The following is a 20,324-nucleotide window of genomic DNA, read 5'->3' on the forward strand; positions in this document are numbered from 1 at the left end:
AGGGAGAAGCAGGCCCCCGCTGAGATGGGAGCCCAACACCGGGCTCTATCCCAGGACTCTGGGACCATGACCTGAGCCCAAGACAGACACTTAACCAACTGAGCGACTGAGGTGCCCCTGCCATTTTTTTTTTTCTTTTTAAGTTACATTTTTATAAGGAAGGAACCCAATGTCAGAGATGCTGCCTCTGCCAATACTAGAAGCCAGGTCTCTGGACTCCAGGTCAGTTTCAGCCAGTAGCTGCCACGCTTGTCCCCAAAATGCACACAACATGATTTGATGACTCTCTGATGCTACGCCGTAGCAGTTTAATGAGTGGTCTATTAAGAGATTTTATAGTACAGCAATCTGTCTTACTTGACCGCCCCACATTTTCCGAAACTAATCAGAAAGGTATTGTTTTTGTAAGCTATTCTAGTCCTGCGATTGTGGTGGCATCAGAAGAGACAGCAAAATATACGTGATTTCGCTTCTAACGTCAGAGAAATGGGTACACCTGATGGACGGTGTACTCGCCCTGGGCTCCCAGCGCCTGAATGCTGCGCAGCAGGATGGAGAGCTTCTCGCCACTGGCTGAGGCCAGGCGGCATGAGATGGCAGGGGCGTGTGACACAGCTCGCTTGTTTCCAAGAGATCAGAATCTTTATTGAAAGAGCTCCCTTTTTTGATTTCCGGTGCAGGCCCTGAGCAGTTGATAAAGTGGAATGACTTAGCCATTATCAGAAGTAGCTGTATTTCCGCAAAGAGATGGTACTAAACCAAGAGTTTATCTCTACAACAAGACTGATAGAATTTGCCCAGATTATAATTCAATCAGACACCTAAAACAGCACATGTGTTGGCTGGCAGGCTCTGCGCAAAACCTCCAGCCACAACAAAAGAAATAGCTGGGGAATACTTGAGGCCGTCTGAAAACTGGGAATGAACGGGACCAAGGCTGCTCTGGGTGCCTGAGGATTATGTCTCTATATAATCCACAATAACATTTTTATATAAATGTGATCCTAACAGAATGCCATTAGTCCAAAGAGTCAACTCTCTGTGACCTTTGCAATTGTTTGCTGAAACATCCCCGAAAGGTTTAATGTACTCTTCAAAGCATATTTCTTCGACTTCACATCAGCCTTATTAGTAGCGAACTGGTCCTGCTATACCCTCTTTGAGAATTAGGGAACTGAGGAACGAAGGTTAAAGGTGAGGCCGAAATAATTTATTTTTTTAAAAATATTTTATTTATTTATTCATGAGAGACACAGAAAGAGAGGCAGAGACCCAGGCAGAGGGAGAAGCAGGCTCCATGCAGGGAGCCCGATGTGGGACTCGATCCTGGGACTCCAGGATCACGCCCTGAGCCGAAGGCAGATGCTCCACCGCTGAGCCACCCTGGTGTCTCCAGGTCAAAATAATTTAAACACAAAGCTTCAATCCTGTTTGGAATACCAACTTTTGATATCAGAACTATTTCTTACAACTTAAAAAAAAAAAAATGAGTGTAGAACTCAGGGGCTTGATTCTAGCTTCAGACAGCTTGGGGCTGGCTAACGCACTGGCTTTATCATCCACCGGCTGTGAGACCCTGGGAAAGTTCCTTAACTTTTCTGAGCCAAATTTCCTCATGTGTAAAGTGGGACTAATGATAATGTCCAATTTGTAGGGTGGTTGTAAAGATCTAATGAAATACCATGATGATGCAAAACCCCACAAAACTTGGCATGCGATAAGCAAGCAATAAATATTACCTGCTATTGTTATTATTAACATGGGATGGTCCAAGCTTAGCAAATCAGAGGCCTTGGAACAGAGACTTACACATTATCAGATTCTATAATCAAGTTCCCACCAATACTATAATCTGGTATTAATTCCCTATTTTATGTTTCTCTTCTCCCTTTACTTTTCCAAGTCCCCCCTTAGTTTGTTGCCAAATAGAAAGAGCACAGATAGAAAAAAGCAGCTGCCCTTGCCCTCACAAGCATCTCGTGGCTTTGTACTTCCATCCCCAGTGACACAGAAGCTAATGGATAGATTAGGGATGTGGGGACGGTCAGAACAGTTCTCTGCAGGACCACCAATCGGTAAGTGCCAGGCCCTCTGTCTTCCAAGCAGAACATGGGGCCTTTAATACTTACTTGCAGGTGGTAAAAAGGAATGTGAAGGTCTGGGTCCTCCCCTGGGGCCTGGGTTTGGGAGGGATCACCACTTGCAGATCTCCCTTTGTTAACTTTAGGAAAGGGATTAGCTTGCTAAAACAGTCTCCTAACTGGTGCCCCTGCTTCTGCTCCGGCCCACATCTGGTCTAATCTCAACCCACCAATAAGCGGGAACCGCTTAATTATGAGGATCAGATTCCATCCCTCCATCTTCAAAACCCTCACCTCACTTAGAGTAAAAGCTGACATCTTTCCAGTGGTCTGTAAGGGCCTACATGATGTGGCCCCACGTCATCTCCCATGTTTCTGGTCACACTGCTCCCATTGTTCTTCTTGGAAAACACCAGGCTTGGAATGTTCTTCCTTGAGTTATCTATGATGGGGCTTCCCCCCGGCTGCAACCCCATTAAGCTTCCCCTGCTCTACCAGGCTCTGTCAGCCTCTAGCATCCTCTACAGTTTTCTACTGATTATGTTTATTATCTGTGTGTGGTCTGTAATAGGAATGTAAGCTACATGTAGGTAGGGGCTGCCATCAATTTTGTTCAGTGATATATCCTAAGTGCCCAAAAGACTGCCTTGTGCCTAGCAAGTGCGTGATATGTATTTGTTAGATGAATGGATGGTGAATGAATAAATGGATATATACACACATGCAGACTCTCGATTCCCGGCAACCACAGCTGTCTTCATGGGAGGAGCAACTGGCCAGGGTGTGGACTGGCAGGCAGCAACTGGTTCCCAAGAGTACAAAACCTTCTATTCACTCCATGCAGATGCAAAGAGGCATGCTGCTTTCTCCTAGTGCCAATTGGAAAATGGGCTGCAGGTTTCGCTTATTTAAAAAAACAAAAAAACAAAAACCAAACAGACTTCCAGTGCCTTTTACAGAACTCCAGGCCAAGCTAAATTGTCACATTTCAGGATGCCTGCATTCTGGCTCTGCATTCATCCATTAATGAGCTTTGAGGCCCTGGGAAAGTCAATTAACTTCATGGGGACCCAGCAAAATAAAGGAAAAGTAATTTTCTTGCCAACTTAAAAAAAAAAAAATCACAGCATTAGGAAAAGGGTAAAAAACAGTCAGTCCCCTTGACCAATCTTCCTCTCTTTCCTTCAACCAGTGATTTCTAATAGCCAGATTTTAACAATTCATTCTCACAAGAAAACCGACAATCCAATCTGGCCCATCTCACAAAAGAAATGATATTAATAGTTGGGTGTGACTCAACTAGTACTATGGGGGTGATTCCTGAAGGTGCTGGTTCCAATGCTACAGTAATGCCTTCTTTTAATTGGGAACAATGGCCCTGACCAGACAAAACACCTCTCTCCAGAGAGTACTAAAATAGCTATCATTCTCCACTTATTATCTGTTGAAGTTTATGGCAATATGGGGTCATTGCTAAAAACCTAGATTCTTTGGGCGTCTGGGTGGCGTCAGTTGGTTAAGCACCTGCCTTCGGCTCAGGTCATGATCCCAGGGTCCTGGGATTGAGTCCCACATCGGGCTCCCTGCTCCAAGAGGAGCCTGCTTCTCCCTCTCCGTCTGCCTGTCACTCCTCCTGCTTGTGGTCTCTCTCTCTGTCAAATAAATAAATAAAATCTTTTTTTTTTTTAAAGCTAGATTCTTGATTATACAGAAGTGCTTTAGGAACACAGACATATTCCAACTTGTGTCATCTCATCATTTCTGCTGAACCTAGAGGCCACAGGAAAAACGAGCTCTCAAAGTACCTACAGCAATCTGCTTCATACCAACATTAGCAATCAAGTTTATAGGAATGATAATCACTTCTCTACAGACCCACTATTTTGTCAGCATCATAAGCGTGGCACCCTCCTAGCACCGAGGACATTGAGGTGCAAACAACACAATCTTTGTCCTCACACAGCTGATGGTCTATGAGGAACAGACACAGCCCAATGAGAAGCAATTTAAAAAAGAAGGAACAGAAGTGGCTCTGATGTGTTCAACTTCAGAGAAAGCTTAGAAGAAATAAAAAAAGAGCAGACGTAAAAAAGGTTTCAAAAATTAAATTACTGAAATAACTACCCAGATAGGAAATGTAAGCTACACGTAGGTAGGGGCTTCCATCAATTTTGTGATTTTCTTTTTTTTTTTTAATTTTTATTTATTTATGATAGTCACACAGAGAGAGAGAGAGGCAGAGACATAGGCAGAGGGAGAAGCAGGCTCCATGCACCGGGAGCCCGATGTGGGACTCGATCCTGGGTCTCCAGGATCACGCCCTGGGCCAAAGGCAGGCGCCAAACCGCTGCGCCACCCAGGGATCCCAATTTTGTGATTTTCAACACCATTGGTATATATTATTCTAGATATCTCCACCATTTATAGATATAGATGGATAGATACATATATTTTTTCTTTTTCTTCCTTTCTTTGACAAAAATGAAAATGCATTTTATCTAATTGTAGCTTTTTTATAAAAGGCTTAAAAAACCCCATTATAATAATGTTTATCCATTGTAAATATAAATCTACATCATTTTAACTGGTGGATATGTCCTTTCATAGTGTCCTTTAATGGATTTACTTAAGTAATTCCCTCCTGGTTAACTTCTACACACATCTTTATGTAGTTACCCAAATATTTATTTAGGATACATTCCTGTATATCTGTGTGTGTTGGAGGGTGGGGTGGGGAAGAGAGGGAGCATGTTTATCCGTCTGTATTCCAATCGCCCTTGAGATAGAATACAAACCTCCAACCTCCATTTCTATAAGCAGGGGGCCTGACTGTCCATTCTGGGTATATTATTAAAAAACAAAAAATCTTTGCCAATCTACAAGTTAAGGAATGGTATCTAATTCTTGTTTTCTTTTATATTTATATAAATATTTTATATTTATGTTGGCATGATTATATTTTAAGAACATCTTTACAGGTAATTGATATTTCTTACTTTGTTAATTGCTGCCTTGTTCTTTTAAGTCTTTTTTTTTTTTTTTTTTTTTTTTTTTTTTTATGATAGTCACACAGAGAGAGAGAGAGAAAGGCAGAGACACAGGCAGAGGGAGAAGCAGGCTCCATGCACCGGGAGCCCGACGTAGGATTCGATCCCGGGTCTCCAGGATCGCGCCCTGGGCCAAAGGCAGGCGCCAAACCGCTGCGCCACCCAGAGATCCCTGCTGCCTTGTTCTTAACTCCATATTTCTCTTAATTTCATATTTTACTACTGATTTATAAAAATTCTCTAAAGGCTACTAAATTCTTTCTCATCATGTATGGATTGATATTTTTCCTAAATCAGTTATTTGCATTTTTACTTTAGTTATTATGTTTTTTTGTAATGGGAAACTTTAAAAAATGTATATAGGCAAGTCCATCAAACTCCTGTTTTGTGGATCTGCCCTTGAATATATGCCCTTGTATATCTTTCTTTAGCATTATATAGTTACAGCTATTTTCTCCTACTACTTTTACATTTTTAATTTTCACATTTATATCTACCATACATTTAAGAGGCCATGATTAAAATCTCACTATAACTGTCAAAAATCACATAAAATATATAAAATCAATGTGATCATACAAAGAGGGTTTATTTATACAAAAGTGCTTTTTAAAATTTTTATTTAAAGATGAGACTTACAGGGAAAAAAATATCCAGCAGCTCTTTTCACTTCCAAAGATCATAGCATTCAATTATCAAATGATATGAAAATCTTGCTATTTTTCTGAGCTAGCATTATTTTTTCACTTGTGGTCACCAACTCTGTTCACTGTGGATGTTTTGTGTCTTCTCAGCTGGACTACAGATGTCTTTTGCATTAAGACAGTAGACTGAGATTCTCTGATCCATTATCCATGAAATAGTAGTCATAGGAGCCACAGAATTTAGTATCTAATCTGGCATATAGTAAGCTCTAATTAAATAAATTTTGTGTGTCAGACACATTTTAAGAGCTCTAGAAAAATGAATAAGATGATGAGTGATTAAAAGAGTATTTTTAGACTAATTAATCCAATAGCAACATATGAGATGAACAGAGATTCAAGAAAGAGAGACAGATCAAATAGAGGTCTACTGCAAAACCTAGGCTTCCAATGAATGGGCCTGCACTAGTGGGGTGGGTGTAAAGTTAGCAAATGAAGATTAAAGCAAGAGAGTATTATACATCAGCCTGAGGGACTAAGAATAAATAAAAGTTCCATGGACAGAAATCAGGAAGGTGAGAAGAGAAGCAATCAGAGCAGAGCAGGGACAGGAGTAGTGGTTTTAGTATCAGGCGTACTGAACTTACTTTCAGTGGGACAGATTGTCAAAGATACAGGACTGGAGCACATGGCTAACTGGAAAGGAAAGCAATCTATTTGAGTACTTATACAGTATCGGAGATTGTCTTAGGCATTTCACTAACGGAATTGGAATTTAAATTTCAGTTATTGGGACACCTGGGTGGCTCAGCAGTTGAGCAACTGCCTTCGGCTCAGGGAGTGATCCTGGAGTCCCGGGATTGAGTCCTGCATTGGGCGCCTGCTGAGGAGCCTGCCTCTCCCTCTGCCTGTGTCTCTGCCTCTCTCTCTGTGTCTCTCATGAATAAATAAAATCTTTTAATTAATTAATTAATTAAATTTCATTCATCCACACATTTAGTGATAGACAAGGCAAAAGACTCCAAGAGCTTGGTTAGATCATTGCTTTGCCATTTCCAGCTACAAAGACCTTAGGGCAGTCTACTTACCATCTTTGTAAGCCTAAGTTTTGTCATCTAAGAAATGAAGAAATGATAACGTCTACCTTAGAGAGCTGGAATAAGTGATATAATACATAGAAAGCAAATAGCATGATGCCTAAAGTATCATAAAAACTCAGTAAACAGAGTCACTAGTGGAAAAACCAGAAAACTTAAAGCTTGCTGTAGGGATAGAAGGGATGGAAGATAGAAGATAAAGATACTTAAAAGATGGAAGTGCGCCTAGGTGTCTCAGTCTGTTAGACGTCTGTCTCTTGGTTTCGGCTCGGGTTGTGATCTCAGGGTCATGAGATTGAGCCCTGTGTCAGGCTCCATGCTCACCGAGGAGTCTGCCTGAGATCTGCACTCTCCTTCTCCCGGTGCCCCTCCCCTAACTTGCAGAATCTTTCTATGTCTCCCTCTCTCTCTCTCTCTCTCTCTCTCTCTCTCTCTCTCGCAGTAGATAAATAAAAAAAATAAAAAATGTATTTTTTTTTTTCAAAAAAGATACTTAAATGATGGAGAGGTGTTTAGGGAAATGAGAAAGAACCCTGAAAACACACTGTTATGGAAATCATGGGACTGAGAGTTTCAAAGAAAGAATTCATTACTCCAACATGAAGATAGAGAAATGAACTATTTGGCCCTGGTTGTTCTTCATGTAAGAGGCAAATGTGGATAGCACTACATACCCAAAGTTGGTCATCCATGCCTGGTGGGTTCTTTTTGATAAAAGCACCATAGTATGTAGCAATATTTCGGTGATGAGAATATTTCTTCAACATGTTAATTTCTTGTTTGATTTCTTCCTCTTCATCCTGTATTAGAATAAAAATATTGTCATGAAAATCCATTGTCTTTAGTAGGATTCTGTTTTTCATCACCATCGATATCAACTATGTAATAAATTCTTAAGTTTTTTCTTCTGTGGTGATAAACAAGCAAAATTATTATATAACTTGACTTTCTCCCTTGACCACAAAGAAAAAAATTACAAGACAACAAATCGGCAATCCAAGAGGGTCTTCTGTTTGTACAGCAAACAGGCATAGCATGTAACCTGCTAGAAAAAAAAAAAATCTCACCCTTTGACCTGGAAAAAGATCAAGGTATATAGACTTTGAGATAAAATTCACTCCTGGCTTCTGGGAACTGTGTCCACGGAGTACCTAACACTGATCATATCTGGTATAGGAAAGATTGGGGGAAGAAAAAAAATACAGACTCAGAGATTTAAAATTTGTTAGGTTCATTTTCTTTGAAGCCTACTTTTATTGAAGTAACTGACTGAAGATGATGAAAGTCAGATGGGAAAGGGAGTGAGGGTAGTTTCCTAGATCTGAGGAAGTTCACAAAACAGGAGTACTCATCTCACCTTCAGGAAACTAAACATAAAAAGAAAGGGGGGAATGTGGTAGTGCCATGGATGTGAAAAGAAGTAACTCTCCTACAGACTAAGTTTCCTGATATTCCAGTGTCATTCATCCTGAATTTCAATTTGGAGTCCTCCACTTGGGCTCCTTTTGGGGGCCCTGACATTATCAGGCAAGTGTGCATGTGCTATCCCTAATTTTATTTTAATATGTACACATTAGTTGGACTGTAAACTAGCACTTTACTTCCGAGATTGGTGGGAAAAATCCATCCCAGGAGTGTTGTTTTAGATGCAGCAGTAGTAACAATGATGTATAATAATAATAATGTAGTTTGTTTCATCATCTTTACCTAAAAGGCTGCCCATGCTGTGTCCCTATCTCTCCCCTTACACCATAAGCTGCTCAGCCTCACTTCAGTCTCTACATTGTCGGGCCCTTCTGCAGTCTTCCATGTGATGACTTCTTTCCCCTTCCTCTTCTTCACATGATTTATACTCATTATTCTTATTAAGTTTAAATGATCCCCCTCAAGATGTCTCCCCTAATTCTTTCAGGCCATGTCAGGTCCCTACCTCCCCCCATCTCTCTATCTTATCCACCCCCTACACTTAGCATATGCACCATATTTGTTGGTACTGGTATGGAGATGTGTCATAATTTGCTCATTTACTTGACTCTTGTCTGTGGATTATAAGCCCTCCTCGGCCTTCAGGTCTCTGTTCCAGAGTCCCTTCCCCACCAAAGCCCTCTGATCTACCTGACTTGGCTTGAGGCTTGTGGATCATCCCATGGGTCTTCCTTTGAAGCACCTACCACAATTGTAATCCACATTTATCCACCTGACCATTTGATTAAACTCTCCCTTCCCAATGAGTCCATAACAACTGTAAACACAGGAATGGTGCCCGCTTTTGCTCTGTAACATGCCCGGCATCAGACAAAGTGCCTTTGAAGAAGTGTGAATAAAAGAATGAACACCTGCAAAGGGCGAGCTGCCTAGAGCGGCATTAGCAGGTGCTTGAAAGGAAATGGGAAGAATGAGATGAGAAGAATGGTGAAATGCTGACATTTCCTGACCACGCAAAAATAAGTTTGAGCGAAAAACAACGGAGATCTGACAACCCAGGAGAACAAAACATGTTACATGTCACGTGGCTTAACAAAATCCAAGACTAGGTGATCTCAAAATAGAATGTACGATTGGGGCGCTGAGCTAAGGAGAAGCATGTGGCCATCATGGTGAGGAGGGGGGTCCGGGAGGGAGGGGCTGGGATGGCATACTGCTGACCACCCATTCTTCCCTGCAGCTATCAGAAACTAGCTAAGCCTTTGTCGCTGGCCTGGGGAGAGACTGACCTTCACAGATCTTCCACTTGTTCAAGGGTCCCTGCAGCTCACCTCAAATGTCTTACTATGGTGCATATGAGGCTATTTTAAACCTACCATGTGGAGCCAAATAATTGTTGATGAATGCAGGATGTGAGTGGATGTACTTTAGGGAAACCCAGACAGAAGGGGAGAAAACAAACCTGAGGGTTTCTGTGGGCAGCCTGGGATCATCGACGGCTGCTTCCATTAAGGAGCAACTTCGTGAGGCAAGAAATCACCCATCCCTTTCCCACGGCAGCTGGCCAGTGTCACCTTCCGGCATTGTTAGTGACAAGTTGGTTCTAGAATACTGCTGCCGGCCTCCTAGGTTCTCAACAGCATGGAGGGTGATGTAGGAGAATCCAAGGGGGGAAAAGTGTCTTTAAAAAGCTTACAGTACTTTTAAGAAAATGAGACTTTATGAAACAGTTAAATAAGAGTGCAATTCAATATATAATTAAATCCAAAATAGTGTTGGAGATCGGAATGAAGGCATCATGCTCTCCATCACTTTGCAAAGGTAAACTGAGGCAATCGGAAAATGAAGAAAGCACATGCACTGAGTCAGAAAAATGAGGGTGGGCATGTTCACTTTGGGCTCCACGGTCCTAGGAAAGTAACCTATCTTCTACAACCTCAGTTTTCTCCTCTGTAATTAGATCCAGATTTTATAATAGTATTTTATTATATGCCCCGGTCTTTTGGGATATTTGAATGAAGTATATTAAAGTTTAAAGAGTGATACAAACCAAACATTATTATGGATCTTGTCAACCAATAAATAAATAAATATCAAGGATGGAAGAGCAGGAATGAAAGTATCTTGAATTTTTCTTTAAACTGTATAGTTTCCAAATACAATTACGAAACCACTGTAGGTCTGGTTCTGTAGCTCTAGCGTAGAGCCTCGATCTAGATCTCATATGACCTTGTGTGTGGGCAAGCATTTTATTGGGCTACTGTTTGTCACAATTTCTAGTCTAGGGCAGTGGTAGCAGCGAGTGAGTCAGTGGCACTGAAAGGGACACACTTACTAGTAACTACGAGCACTTATTTAACATTGGGCAAGCAGTTCACCCTCTCACAACACAGCTATTGAAAAATATGAGTTACAACGTTTTCAGAAAGACAGAGACAACAAAAGAGGCCAGAATTAGATTACAAAGTTATAAAAGAAAGGTGTCTTTTGCTTTGTAAATGTGTAATTCTTATGTCTTAAGAATAAGGTGAAAAGATCAAGCCCACCGGGAAACTAATGACCCCTGGGTCATACTGGAAAACAAAGGCATGGTATCAAATAGTCACAAATTTTAAAAGGGACTAGTTTTAATAAGACAAGTCCATTCCCCTAGAAAGAAGTTATTACGTCAGTCATGAGACTTCAACATCTAGTCCAAGCTGATACATTACGTACCCTTAGACATTGCATATAGACTCTCTGAATATCAGTTACATGAATGAAAATAAGAACATCTATTTAAACCACCTCTCAGGCTTAGAAATTATTAAGTGCTTAAGCATAACTTTATTATCAAAATAAAGAAGACTGTTATTTTCTCAAGATCACGGGAATCTATTTATTGCTTAGTATTTGTGATATACTTGGTGGTGGGGGGGGGTGGGATGTGTGGAAAGGTCATGATTTTGCAGGCCTCCTTCATGAAGAGATGGGAGCCCATTTCCTCTTCTTGTGTCTGGGCTTGGCCATGTGACTCGCTCTAGCCAATGGGACATTAGCAAATGTGATGGAGCAGAGGCTGGAAAATTCCTTGTGCACTAGGGCTAGCTCTCTCCTACTGTTTGCAGACAAACCTTCCGTGTGAGAAGCCACGCCTGACCTCCTGGAGGATGGCAAATCACGAAAGAGAAAGTGATTTTCAAATGCAAAGAAACGGAGGCTTCCATTTAAGCACTGAGCCATGACTATCTCTGATGATGGTATCATATAATGATATGACATCGTGGTCATAAAATAGAGCCAAAGTCCACCTCCTGCCATGTTTGCTATGTACCAGAAACCGTGTGTTACCTTATTAAATATGCAAAACAGCTCTATGAAGTAGATGATTTAATAGTTCCATACAAATGACGAAAATGAATTTCAGAGAGGTTGAGTAACCCCCACATTCATTCATGTGAGATTCAAGGTGAGATTCACCTGACTCCAAAGTCAGTGCTCTCAATCCTATACCAAAAACTCCTAGACAGAAGAGCAGTTAACCCACGGTGATAAAACTAAAGCTGCTAATCATGAAAGACGTGTTTGGGAGCATTTTAAGCCAGGGATGATGAGAAAACTGCCTTTGGTCTTCCAATTAAAGAAGCTCATTAGCACACAATAGTATTTGCTTATAAATGATATCGGGGGATAAAGGAGGGATTTTAAGTTGCATATTGAATACACAGGGAATATACTTTAAGCATCTATAATATGCTAGGATTGAAAAATGGGATTAATAAGATACTTAATATTAGTGTGCTCTACTGATGAGTTTTTTTTTTTTTAAGGTTTTATTTATTTCTTCATGAGAGACACACAGAGAGAGAGAGAGAGAGAGAGGCAGGGACACAAGCAGAGGGAGAAGCAGGCTCCCTGCAGGAAGCCCGATGTGGGACTCGATCCCGGGTCTCCAGGATCACGCCCTGGGCTGAAGGCAGGCGCCAAACCGCTGAGCCACCCAGCGACCCCCTATTGTGTGCTCTATAACAAAGAGCTTGCCCAACATTTAGCTCTCAATCCATGGAACAAGAATTAAACTGTGTAACTCTTATAATAATCAAACTGACTGGTGCATTTGAACTCAAAAGAAAAGTCTGAGACGTATCCATCCAAGTCACTTCACCCGAGGTGTGTGGACACTGGTTTAAACCACTTCTGCTCCCACCTTCCATAGCACTTGTTGGCCTTAGGCTGGAGTTGGCACCAACTTTCCTATCGTTCTCAGCTTCACTGTTGACAGAATCTGACACAAAGTTGAAGATAATTGATTGTTAAAGAATCACGACACTAGACTTTGAAGGGATTGTTGACTTTTTCTGGGATGTAGTTTTTAAATGTTTTAAAATAATCTGTAAGAGTGAAATCCCTTCCTCCAGTAGAAAGTTTAGTCAGGATGGCAACAAATTGCATCAACAAAAACTAGAATTTTAAAATAGGTAAAATTGCATTTTTATGAGTTTAACTATTCATATCTAGTTATTAAATTAATCAATGACAACAAAAAAGCTGTTTTAGTGAATACAAAATTAGAATTTCAGAAAGAAATACAAAGTCATGGGTAGCCCTGGTGGCTCAGTGGTTTAGAGCCACCTTCGGCCCAGGACCTGATCCTGGAGACCCGGGATCGAGTCCCACATCGGGCTCCCTGCATGGAGCCTGCTTCTCCCTCTGCCTGTGTCTCTGCCTTTCTCACTCTCTTTCTCTCTCTGTGTCTCTCATGAATAAATAAATACAATCTTTAAAAAAAAAAAAAAAAGAAATACAAAGTCACATCAGCTTCAATATCTCATTCATTTTCAGTCTTGTCTTACACCCAAAATAGAGATAAGCTATATTCCTAAGATAAGTAATTGCAAATTTCTCTTTTTAAAGGGAAGGGTTTGACACCTGCACCCCGATGTTTCTAGCAGCAATGTCCACAATAGCCACACTGTGGAAGGAGCCTCGGTGTCCATCGAAAGATGAGTGGATAAAGAAGCTGTGGTCTATGTATACAATGGAATATTCCTCAGCCATTAGAAACGACAAATACCCACCATTTGCTTCAACGTGGATGGAACTGGAGGGTATTATGCTGAGTGAAGTAAGTCAATCGGAGAAGGACAAACATTATATGTTCTCATTCATTTGGGGAATATAAATAATAGTGAAAGGGAATATAAGGGAAGGAAGAAGAAAAAGACTCCTAACTCGGGGAAACGAACTAGGGGTGGTGGAAGGGGAGGAGGGCGGGGGGTGGGGGTGAATGGGTGACGGGCACTGAGGGGGGCACTTGACGGCATGAGCACTGGGTGTTATTCTGTATGTTGGTAAATTGAACACCAATAAAAAATTAATTTATTTAAAAAAATAAATAAAGGGAAGGGTTTGAAGTTTCAGTAGAAATTCTTCTTACTGAATGAAATTCTGCACACGGATAGAGGAATCCAGGAGTATAATTTAAGAGGTTGCCATATTCCAGTGTGTTTATTGGTGTAATAATATACAGCTTGAGGTTTGTTTTTTTAATCACATCTTATTAAATATGAAAATGTATTAAAAATTAAATGATAATTAAGCATGTATGGATCTCCTAAAATTATCTCAAGGTGGGGTTATGCACCTATAAACTATACTTTTACAGACCCCGAAAGGTTCAATGAGTTGCCTGAGCCTTGAGGGAACTAGGACTTTGCCACGACTTTCTGCAGGCGGTACCTGGATCTGTTGCATTTTAATCTTAGGCTAAAGAATTCATTCTGCGGATATTTAACTGTTTACTGTATCCCAGGCGCAATGCTAAATGCTAATAATATCATAATACAACCATGGGCATCACAGATTCAAGCTCTGCACCAATGACACTTACTATAGGCTGTGGGCACACAGATGGGAATCAAAGAATGACAAAGATGCATGAAGAATGACAAACAGGAGAGGTATGGGCAGCTCACCTAACTGGAGGCATCGGGGGACACAGCACCAAGAATTTCAAGTTTGAGCTGAATTCTGAAGGCCTTGTGGGGGTTACCCATTTAGGAAGAAAGGAAAAGGCTGATGTGAGACTAAGAAGGCAACTGTTTTTCCAGCAGAAAAATCGTGATTGCCAAGGCCCTGCAGCTGCAGGTTGCATCCTCTAGGGACTCTTGGTACCACGGAGAGATAAAGGAAAAATGTCATGCCCTAGTGTCAAAACTAGGATATACTCAGATGACCGTGCCAATCTGCAGGGCTCTTCTTTACCGTGAGGCTGGCCTGTTCTCTCCTGCTGGGAAATGCTGTCCCTTAGAGAAACCGCTAACGCAGCCCGATGTGCATTTTTCTCACAACGAAACCTCCACTGATGATGACTCTCAAGAAAACCATGAATTTTAAAAATAATAATAAACTACTCATGCTCAAATAATCCAGAAGTAAATGAGTTTCACCCCCTGGTAGTGTGGTCACTAACTTGCCTAAAGTCTGCCATAAATGAAGTGGCTCATATTGCTCTTAAGCAATCTCTCGGACACGTTGTGCATACACATACAACAAGCCTACCCATCCAGGCCATACACCCAGCGTGTGCGCACATGTGCAGAGGCCTAGACACACATAAGCCACCAAGAGGGGTACACTCTGTAGGCAAGATGGGGGGAGACGTGTAAGTGTGCATGTATAGTGGGCAGCTCGGCCTGTTCATTTTTAGAACTCTAGAAGCTTTCCAATATCTATCATCCCCTACAGAACGGAAGCACTAAACACAGGCTCCAAAGGCAGATGGTATTATGCAGGCAAAAATAATATTTGTTTATCTTTTCTTTTTGAAAGTTCTCATCATATGCCTCATTAGTCGGTCTGTCTGCTAAAGACACCTCCCTGAAGAGCCCCAAAGAGGTCTCAAGAGGTGTGTTCTGAAGGGTCTCTGTAAGCAGAGTCTGGGGTGGGGATTCCCAGGCTTTGTTGAACCCTCCTGAGGGCCAAACTCCTACAGCTGAGAATGCCCTTCCCCCAGCCCTAACAATGCAAAACCAAGATCAACTCTTCCTCAGATCTTGCGTAGCTCTCACTTTATCTGGAAACATCCTAGCCACACAGATAGGAAATCTTAAATTCTCTCTTATACTCTCTGCACACTCCTCAGAAGTTCAGAACTGTGATTCGGTCGTTCAACCATTTGTTCAGTGTGTATAAATGTGTTTTATGCATGCTGGAATGTAAGATTCCAGAAGATAGTGTGCGTCTCGGTTTTCACGGCCTTCACACTGCAACGCAGCACCCATTTATTCTTAAATGAATGAGGAAATGAACGAATGGTTGTGGTTTCAGCCTTCAGCTTCTGGAATCTAGCTGTCCGTTCTCTCTTAGAGCTTGCTCTATACTAAGTCATTTTGTATATGCTCAAGGTGAGACTAATATTGTTCAGGGGAAGACTAATAGCTCTGTAACTGAGCTGGCGAAGACAGGCCCGAGTCAAACTATTGACGTGTATTAACGAGTAACTAACCCAAGTATGGCACGTAGTTCATAGCACAGGCTGCCAGCCCCATGCTCTCATCTACTGATGATAGAACTAGGCACTCTCTAAAATCCTCTCCAATCGTACTGCCTGCCCCATTCAGGCATTCACTGTATCTTACCAGTAATAATTAAAATCATTTATTGAGGACCTGTTAAGTGGCAGGCACTATGCATTATGTCATTTTAGCCTCATCACAAGTTGGTGATGTTTGTATTTCCACCAAACAGGTAAGTAAAATAAGACTCAGCAAGGTTAAGAAAGCTGCCTGAGGTCACAGTCAGTAAGGAGGGTAGTAGGGCGTGATCTCAGCTCAACCTGAGATGCTGCGCCAGTGGTACACCCTCACCTCATTCCCATAACTGGGCTGTGAGGAGGGTGCACACACCCTGATTGGCTGACTTGGAATTCCAACTCTGCCATTTACTATCTGAGGGGCTTGGGCAAATTACTTAGGCATTTTGTGTTTTCAATTACTCATTTGTAAAATGAACAGTGTCCGCTAATGGGGATTGTTTTGAGGATTAAGTGAGCTAACATATATTTAACCAAGTACAACAGTGCCTGGCACATGATAAGTACTCAGCCTTTTTATTTTGACCATGGCTGTTGTTGTTATTACTATTATAAATAATACTATGTCCTGTGCTACCAACCACTCCACTGAATGGCCTCTCTTTGGGAGGGAGCAACAAAACATGCTTGGAGCAATATGTCCCCTGACTCTCCCAAACAACTCAGGATGAAAAGATTTTTTTTTCTTTTTGTCCAGTTTCAGTAAACATTCACTGAACCCATTAATTATGGGCAAAGCCCTCTACCAGAGGCTCCTGGGAGACCACTTCCTTACTCCTCAAAGAGAGATGGAGCCTGGTCATAAGCTTCAGTTACAGGAATTCAGTAAGCAAGACAGAAATAGGAACTCAGTCAAGCAGGGTTTAAAATGGATCCTCCTAGTAGGCAGATGTTTAGTAAATGCTTATTGAATAAATTAGTGGGAAAAAAATCACAGTGAATTAAACACCAAATGCCCTTCTGTATTAATTGGAGACTACAGCAATGTGTCAGAGGATGGACTTCAAGGATAGAGTTAAATTGCCCAGGCTGAAATAGTGACCCCACCATGTACATGTTATATTGAGGCTACTTAATAGGCCTGGTCTTCTCATCACTATAATGGTGCTGTTAATGGAAGCTGTTTTGCAGGTTGCTGAAATGATTAAGTAATCAATATACAGAAAATATTTAAAAGAGTTCTGGCTCATAATAATCACTCCACCAATGTTAGTTACCATTATTATTACTTTTGGCTGAAACATAACAAAGGCTCTTGGAGAGGCACTTTACGTAAGGACCAAATCAACTTTAAGCACATCCACTACAATGATAGTTGATGTCATGGTGTTGCAATTCTCCTGATTTTGCCAACTCAGCAACCTTTCCACCCTTTTCTCAAATACTTCTTTACGCTTTGCTTTGAGGAATCATCCTTTCCTAGCCTTTGACCCTGTAGGTCCCTGGGCCAGGTACCCAATCCAGATATGGAGGAAGGAAAAGAAGGATTGGTTCAGGGTTGGGGACATGACCCAAGCTTCACCACTGATATTCAGACCGGCACTTTGTTGGGACTAACAATGATGAAGTAATTAGAACATGAACCTGGAAGTGTTGGTGAGAAGAAAGCAGAGCCCAAAGAAAGAGAAAGATAACATTCCTAATCACATCGTGTGACTTCTAATAAACTCCATATTCAGCTTCATTTGGCTTGAGTCGGGCTTTGGTACCACAACCCAAAGTGTCCTGAGTAATAAGATCAGAACCACTCATTCTGAGTGAAGATGATTGGTGAAAGGTGAAAGCCTAGGATATTAAGTTATTATCTCCTTAATTCCTGTGTAGGCTTTAAGATACCATTGTAAAGGGACTAGTTGACACCAGGAATTTTTATCCAAATGAAAATGAGGATTATTTACAGGGTTATCAAAGAACCATAGTCTCTTCATATATGGTGTCCAGAAAGCAGTGAATATAAAAGCCTAGAAAAGTATCCTTCTGACTTTCATGAATCTGGAGTTCCTTGGGGAGCTTGTAGAAGAGGCAGGTTCAGAGGCTCCACCCTGAAATTCTACAGCAGGTCTAGAAATCTGCATTTCTAATGAATACCACTTGGGGGGCTGACAGTTCACTGAAGCTAGTAGTCCACTTTGAGAAACACTACCCAAGAGGGCCCAGTTTTGTTTAGATATTGTAGGCAAATCTAGAGTACACAAACCCAGCTGGGAAGGAATCCCTAGAAAGCTGCGAAATGAAGAAATTCTCATAATTATTTCAGGAACTAAAACAACTTCAAAGACTAAGTCTGAGTTGAAGTACTAATTCTGAAGCAAATATCGGCAAATTTGGAAGTGCCTCAGCTCTAAAACCAGAAGAGCAGAAGCATTATATCCAGTTCTTTCTGTGGCTAGTTTCTATTTAAAAAAAAAAAAAAAAAGAAAGAAAAGAAAAGAAAAGAGGAAGTGGTGTAGAATAAAAACAATAATCTAAAAATTGATTTCAAGCTTATGGTTTTATCAATTTCATTACAATAAACTATAGTAACTTTGCAGTAGATCACTGCAAACAATTAACAAAGACGACCTTTGAGAATTCATCTCAGTTTTTAACAGAGCAGCTATAATGAGCACAATTATAATAATTGGTAAGAAGCTCTCGCAGCATTCCATAATACACAAAAGACAACACGGCAAAATGAAATAGATTGTTTTCTGAGGATACCACACAAATTTCACAAAGGAAATCTTATGCTGACTGTAATGTGTAAGGAGATGATACAAAAGTCATTTGATGCTGTATCAGACACTATGAGAAATGAGAAAACTATCTCCTCATGTGATATCCATATTGATCTTTGTTAAGGGTCAGTGGTCACAAAATAGTCAGTAGTGTGTGTAAACCAGGGAAACTACCCAGCCCTTTCAACAAGGGTTTTCTAAAAAAATTAAGTCTAAGTGCCATAAAGCGTCCACTGTATGCTTCTCCTATGAACTGACAACAAACAGCCTTAGCTCTGTACCATCCTCTGGAGAATTGAGAAAGAAAGAGTCTCTCATATTCATTTTCTGCAGAGCTTCGCTATCTTGTGGAACCCAATTTAGAAAGGCTAATTGACATTCCCTAAACTGAAAATAGAAATGTTGGGATAAATAGCTGTGTTGATGCCACAGCAAGGTGGTCTAACAGCAATAAGTGGTTCTTTAAGTAACTTAAAGTCTCAGACATAGAACCAGAAACTATGAAAATAATATTCAGGGTTCTCAAGTCATACTTTATGCATCAACATACAACATTGTGGCCTGAGATTAACGATGCCAGTGGAAATCAAGCGTAGTTCCACAGAACCACACAACAGAACTTCATGGCATGAGTGGTGTGGGCTCCACCCACAGTCATTATTAAATTGCCAAGTGTATCACATGATGTGGAGATCCTATTCAATCCAAGAAAATACGGTGTTATGACTTCAGCAGAACTGCAAAATAAATTCTGACTTATTTTGTGGTAAAAACTTTATAAAAGGTTTACGTATTTTTTATGGGTTTCCGCGTAGAGGCTAAAAGTGCCTGATCTTGATTTTTGTGTGAGATCTGCTAACTGGTGACACCATCACCCATCCTCCCTCCACACCTCACAAAACACAGATTTTTAGCGGCACATATTGGGAGAATAAAAGACTACATTTCCCAGCTTCCCTTGCAGCTAGGTTTATGAAAGCAGAAGTGAAATGGAAATGTTGCATATAAGTAGAAAGGATTTTCGTGGAAGTAGCTCTTTTCTGTGCCCTTCTCCTTCCACCCACTCACTCTCCTTTTCTTGCCACCAAAGAACGTGATCGATGGAAATTGGACAACCACCCAGAACCTGAAGTGTGGAAGCCACTCCACCACCTGGTTGCCATGCAGCCTTGGGCTGTAGGTTCCAGGCTCCTCTAACATGGAAAAGCAAGACACTTCCATCATGCTTGAGCCTTTGTCCTTTTGAATTTTCTGCTTCAAGTGGTAGAACCAAAATGTAATTCTAAATAATCTACATGCAGCTTCTTCTTCAATAAAGGCCAGGTGAATTAATAAACTAATAGGGATTAAGTATTTGAGCTGGTTTGCAACCTTTGAAATTTGAATAATGTATTTACTTCAAATGCATTATTCAAATAAAAGGACAAATAAAAGGAAGTGGTACTTTAATGCTAAGAAACATGGGGATAATTTTTTTTTTTTTTTTTGCTGGTGAAAAATTCATATAATTTAAAGACAAATTCAGATCAATAATAAATAAGGAAAGGAAATCAGTACAATACATGGTATAAATGAACATTAGTGAAATTAGGATTATGGTAGACAATGTACCATATAATATCTACTTATCAAAGGTAACAAACGGGGCCAAAAGGATGTAGACTGAGATCTGACAAGCAGATATATTGTGTGTGTGTGTTTTTTTAATTTTATTATATGTTGGCTCTTGCTATCTTTGTG

At 40.8% G+C, this 20,324-nt stretch overlaps 1 protein-coding gene across 8 annotated transcripts in view; it reads right to left on the reverse strand.

The window, feature by feature from the left end:
• Positions 1-20,324, reverse strand: part of TNIK (TRAF2 and NCK interacting kinase) — a 377,380-nt gene that overhangs the window by 132,214 nt on the left and 224,842 nt on the right. For 7 of the 8 annotated variants that reach the window (XM_077880331.1, XM_077880329.1, XM_077880327.1 and 4 more), the window contains exon 4: positions 7,544-7,669. In XM_077880331.1, coding sequence (XP_077736457.1) covers positions 7,544-7,669 — 126 coding nt within the window. Of the gene's footprint in view, positions 1-7,543; positions 7,670-9,756; positions 9,881-20,324 lie in introns of those variants that run through there. The other variant, XM_077880333.1, reaches the window with a different exon arrangement.

Source organism: Canis aureus, chromosome 31 (assembly GCF_053574225.1).
Source record: "Canis aureus isolate CA01 chromosome 31, VMU_Caureus_v.1.0, whole genome shotgun sequence".
In the NCBI taxonomy this organism is placed as follows: Eukaryota; Metazoa; Chordata; class Mammalia; order Carnivora; family Canidae; genus Canis; species Canis aureus.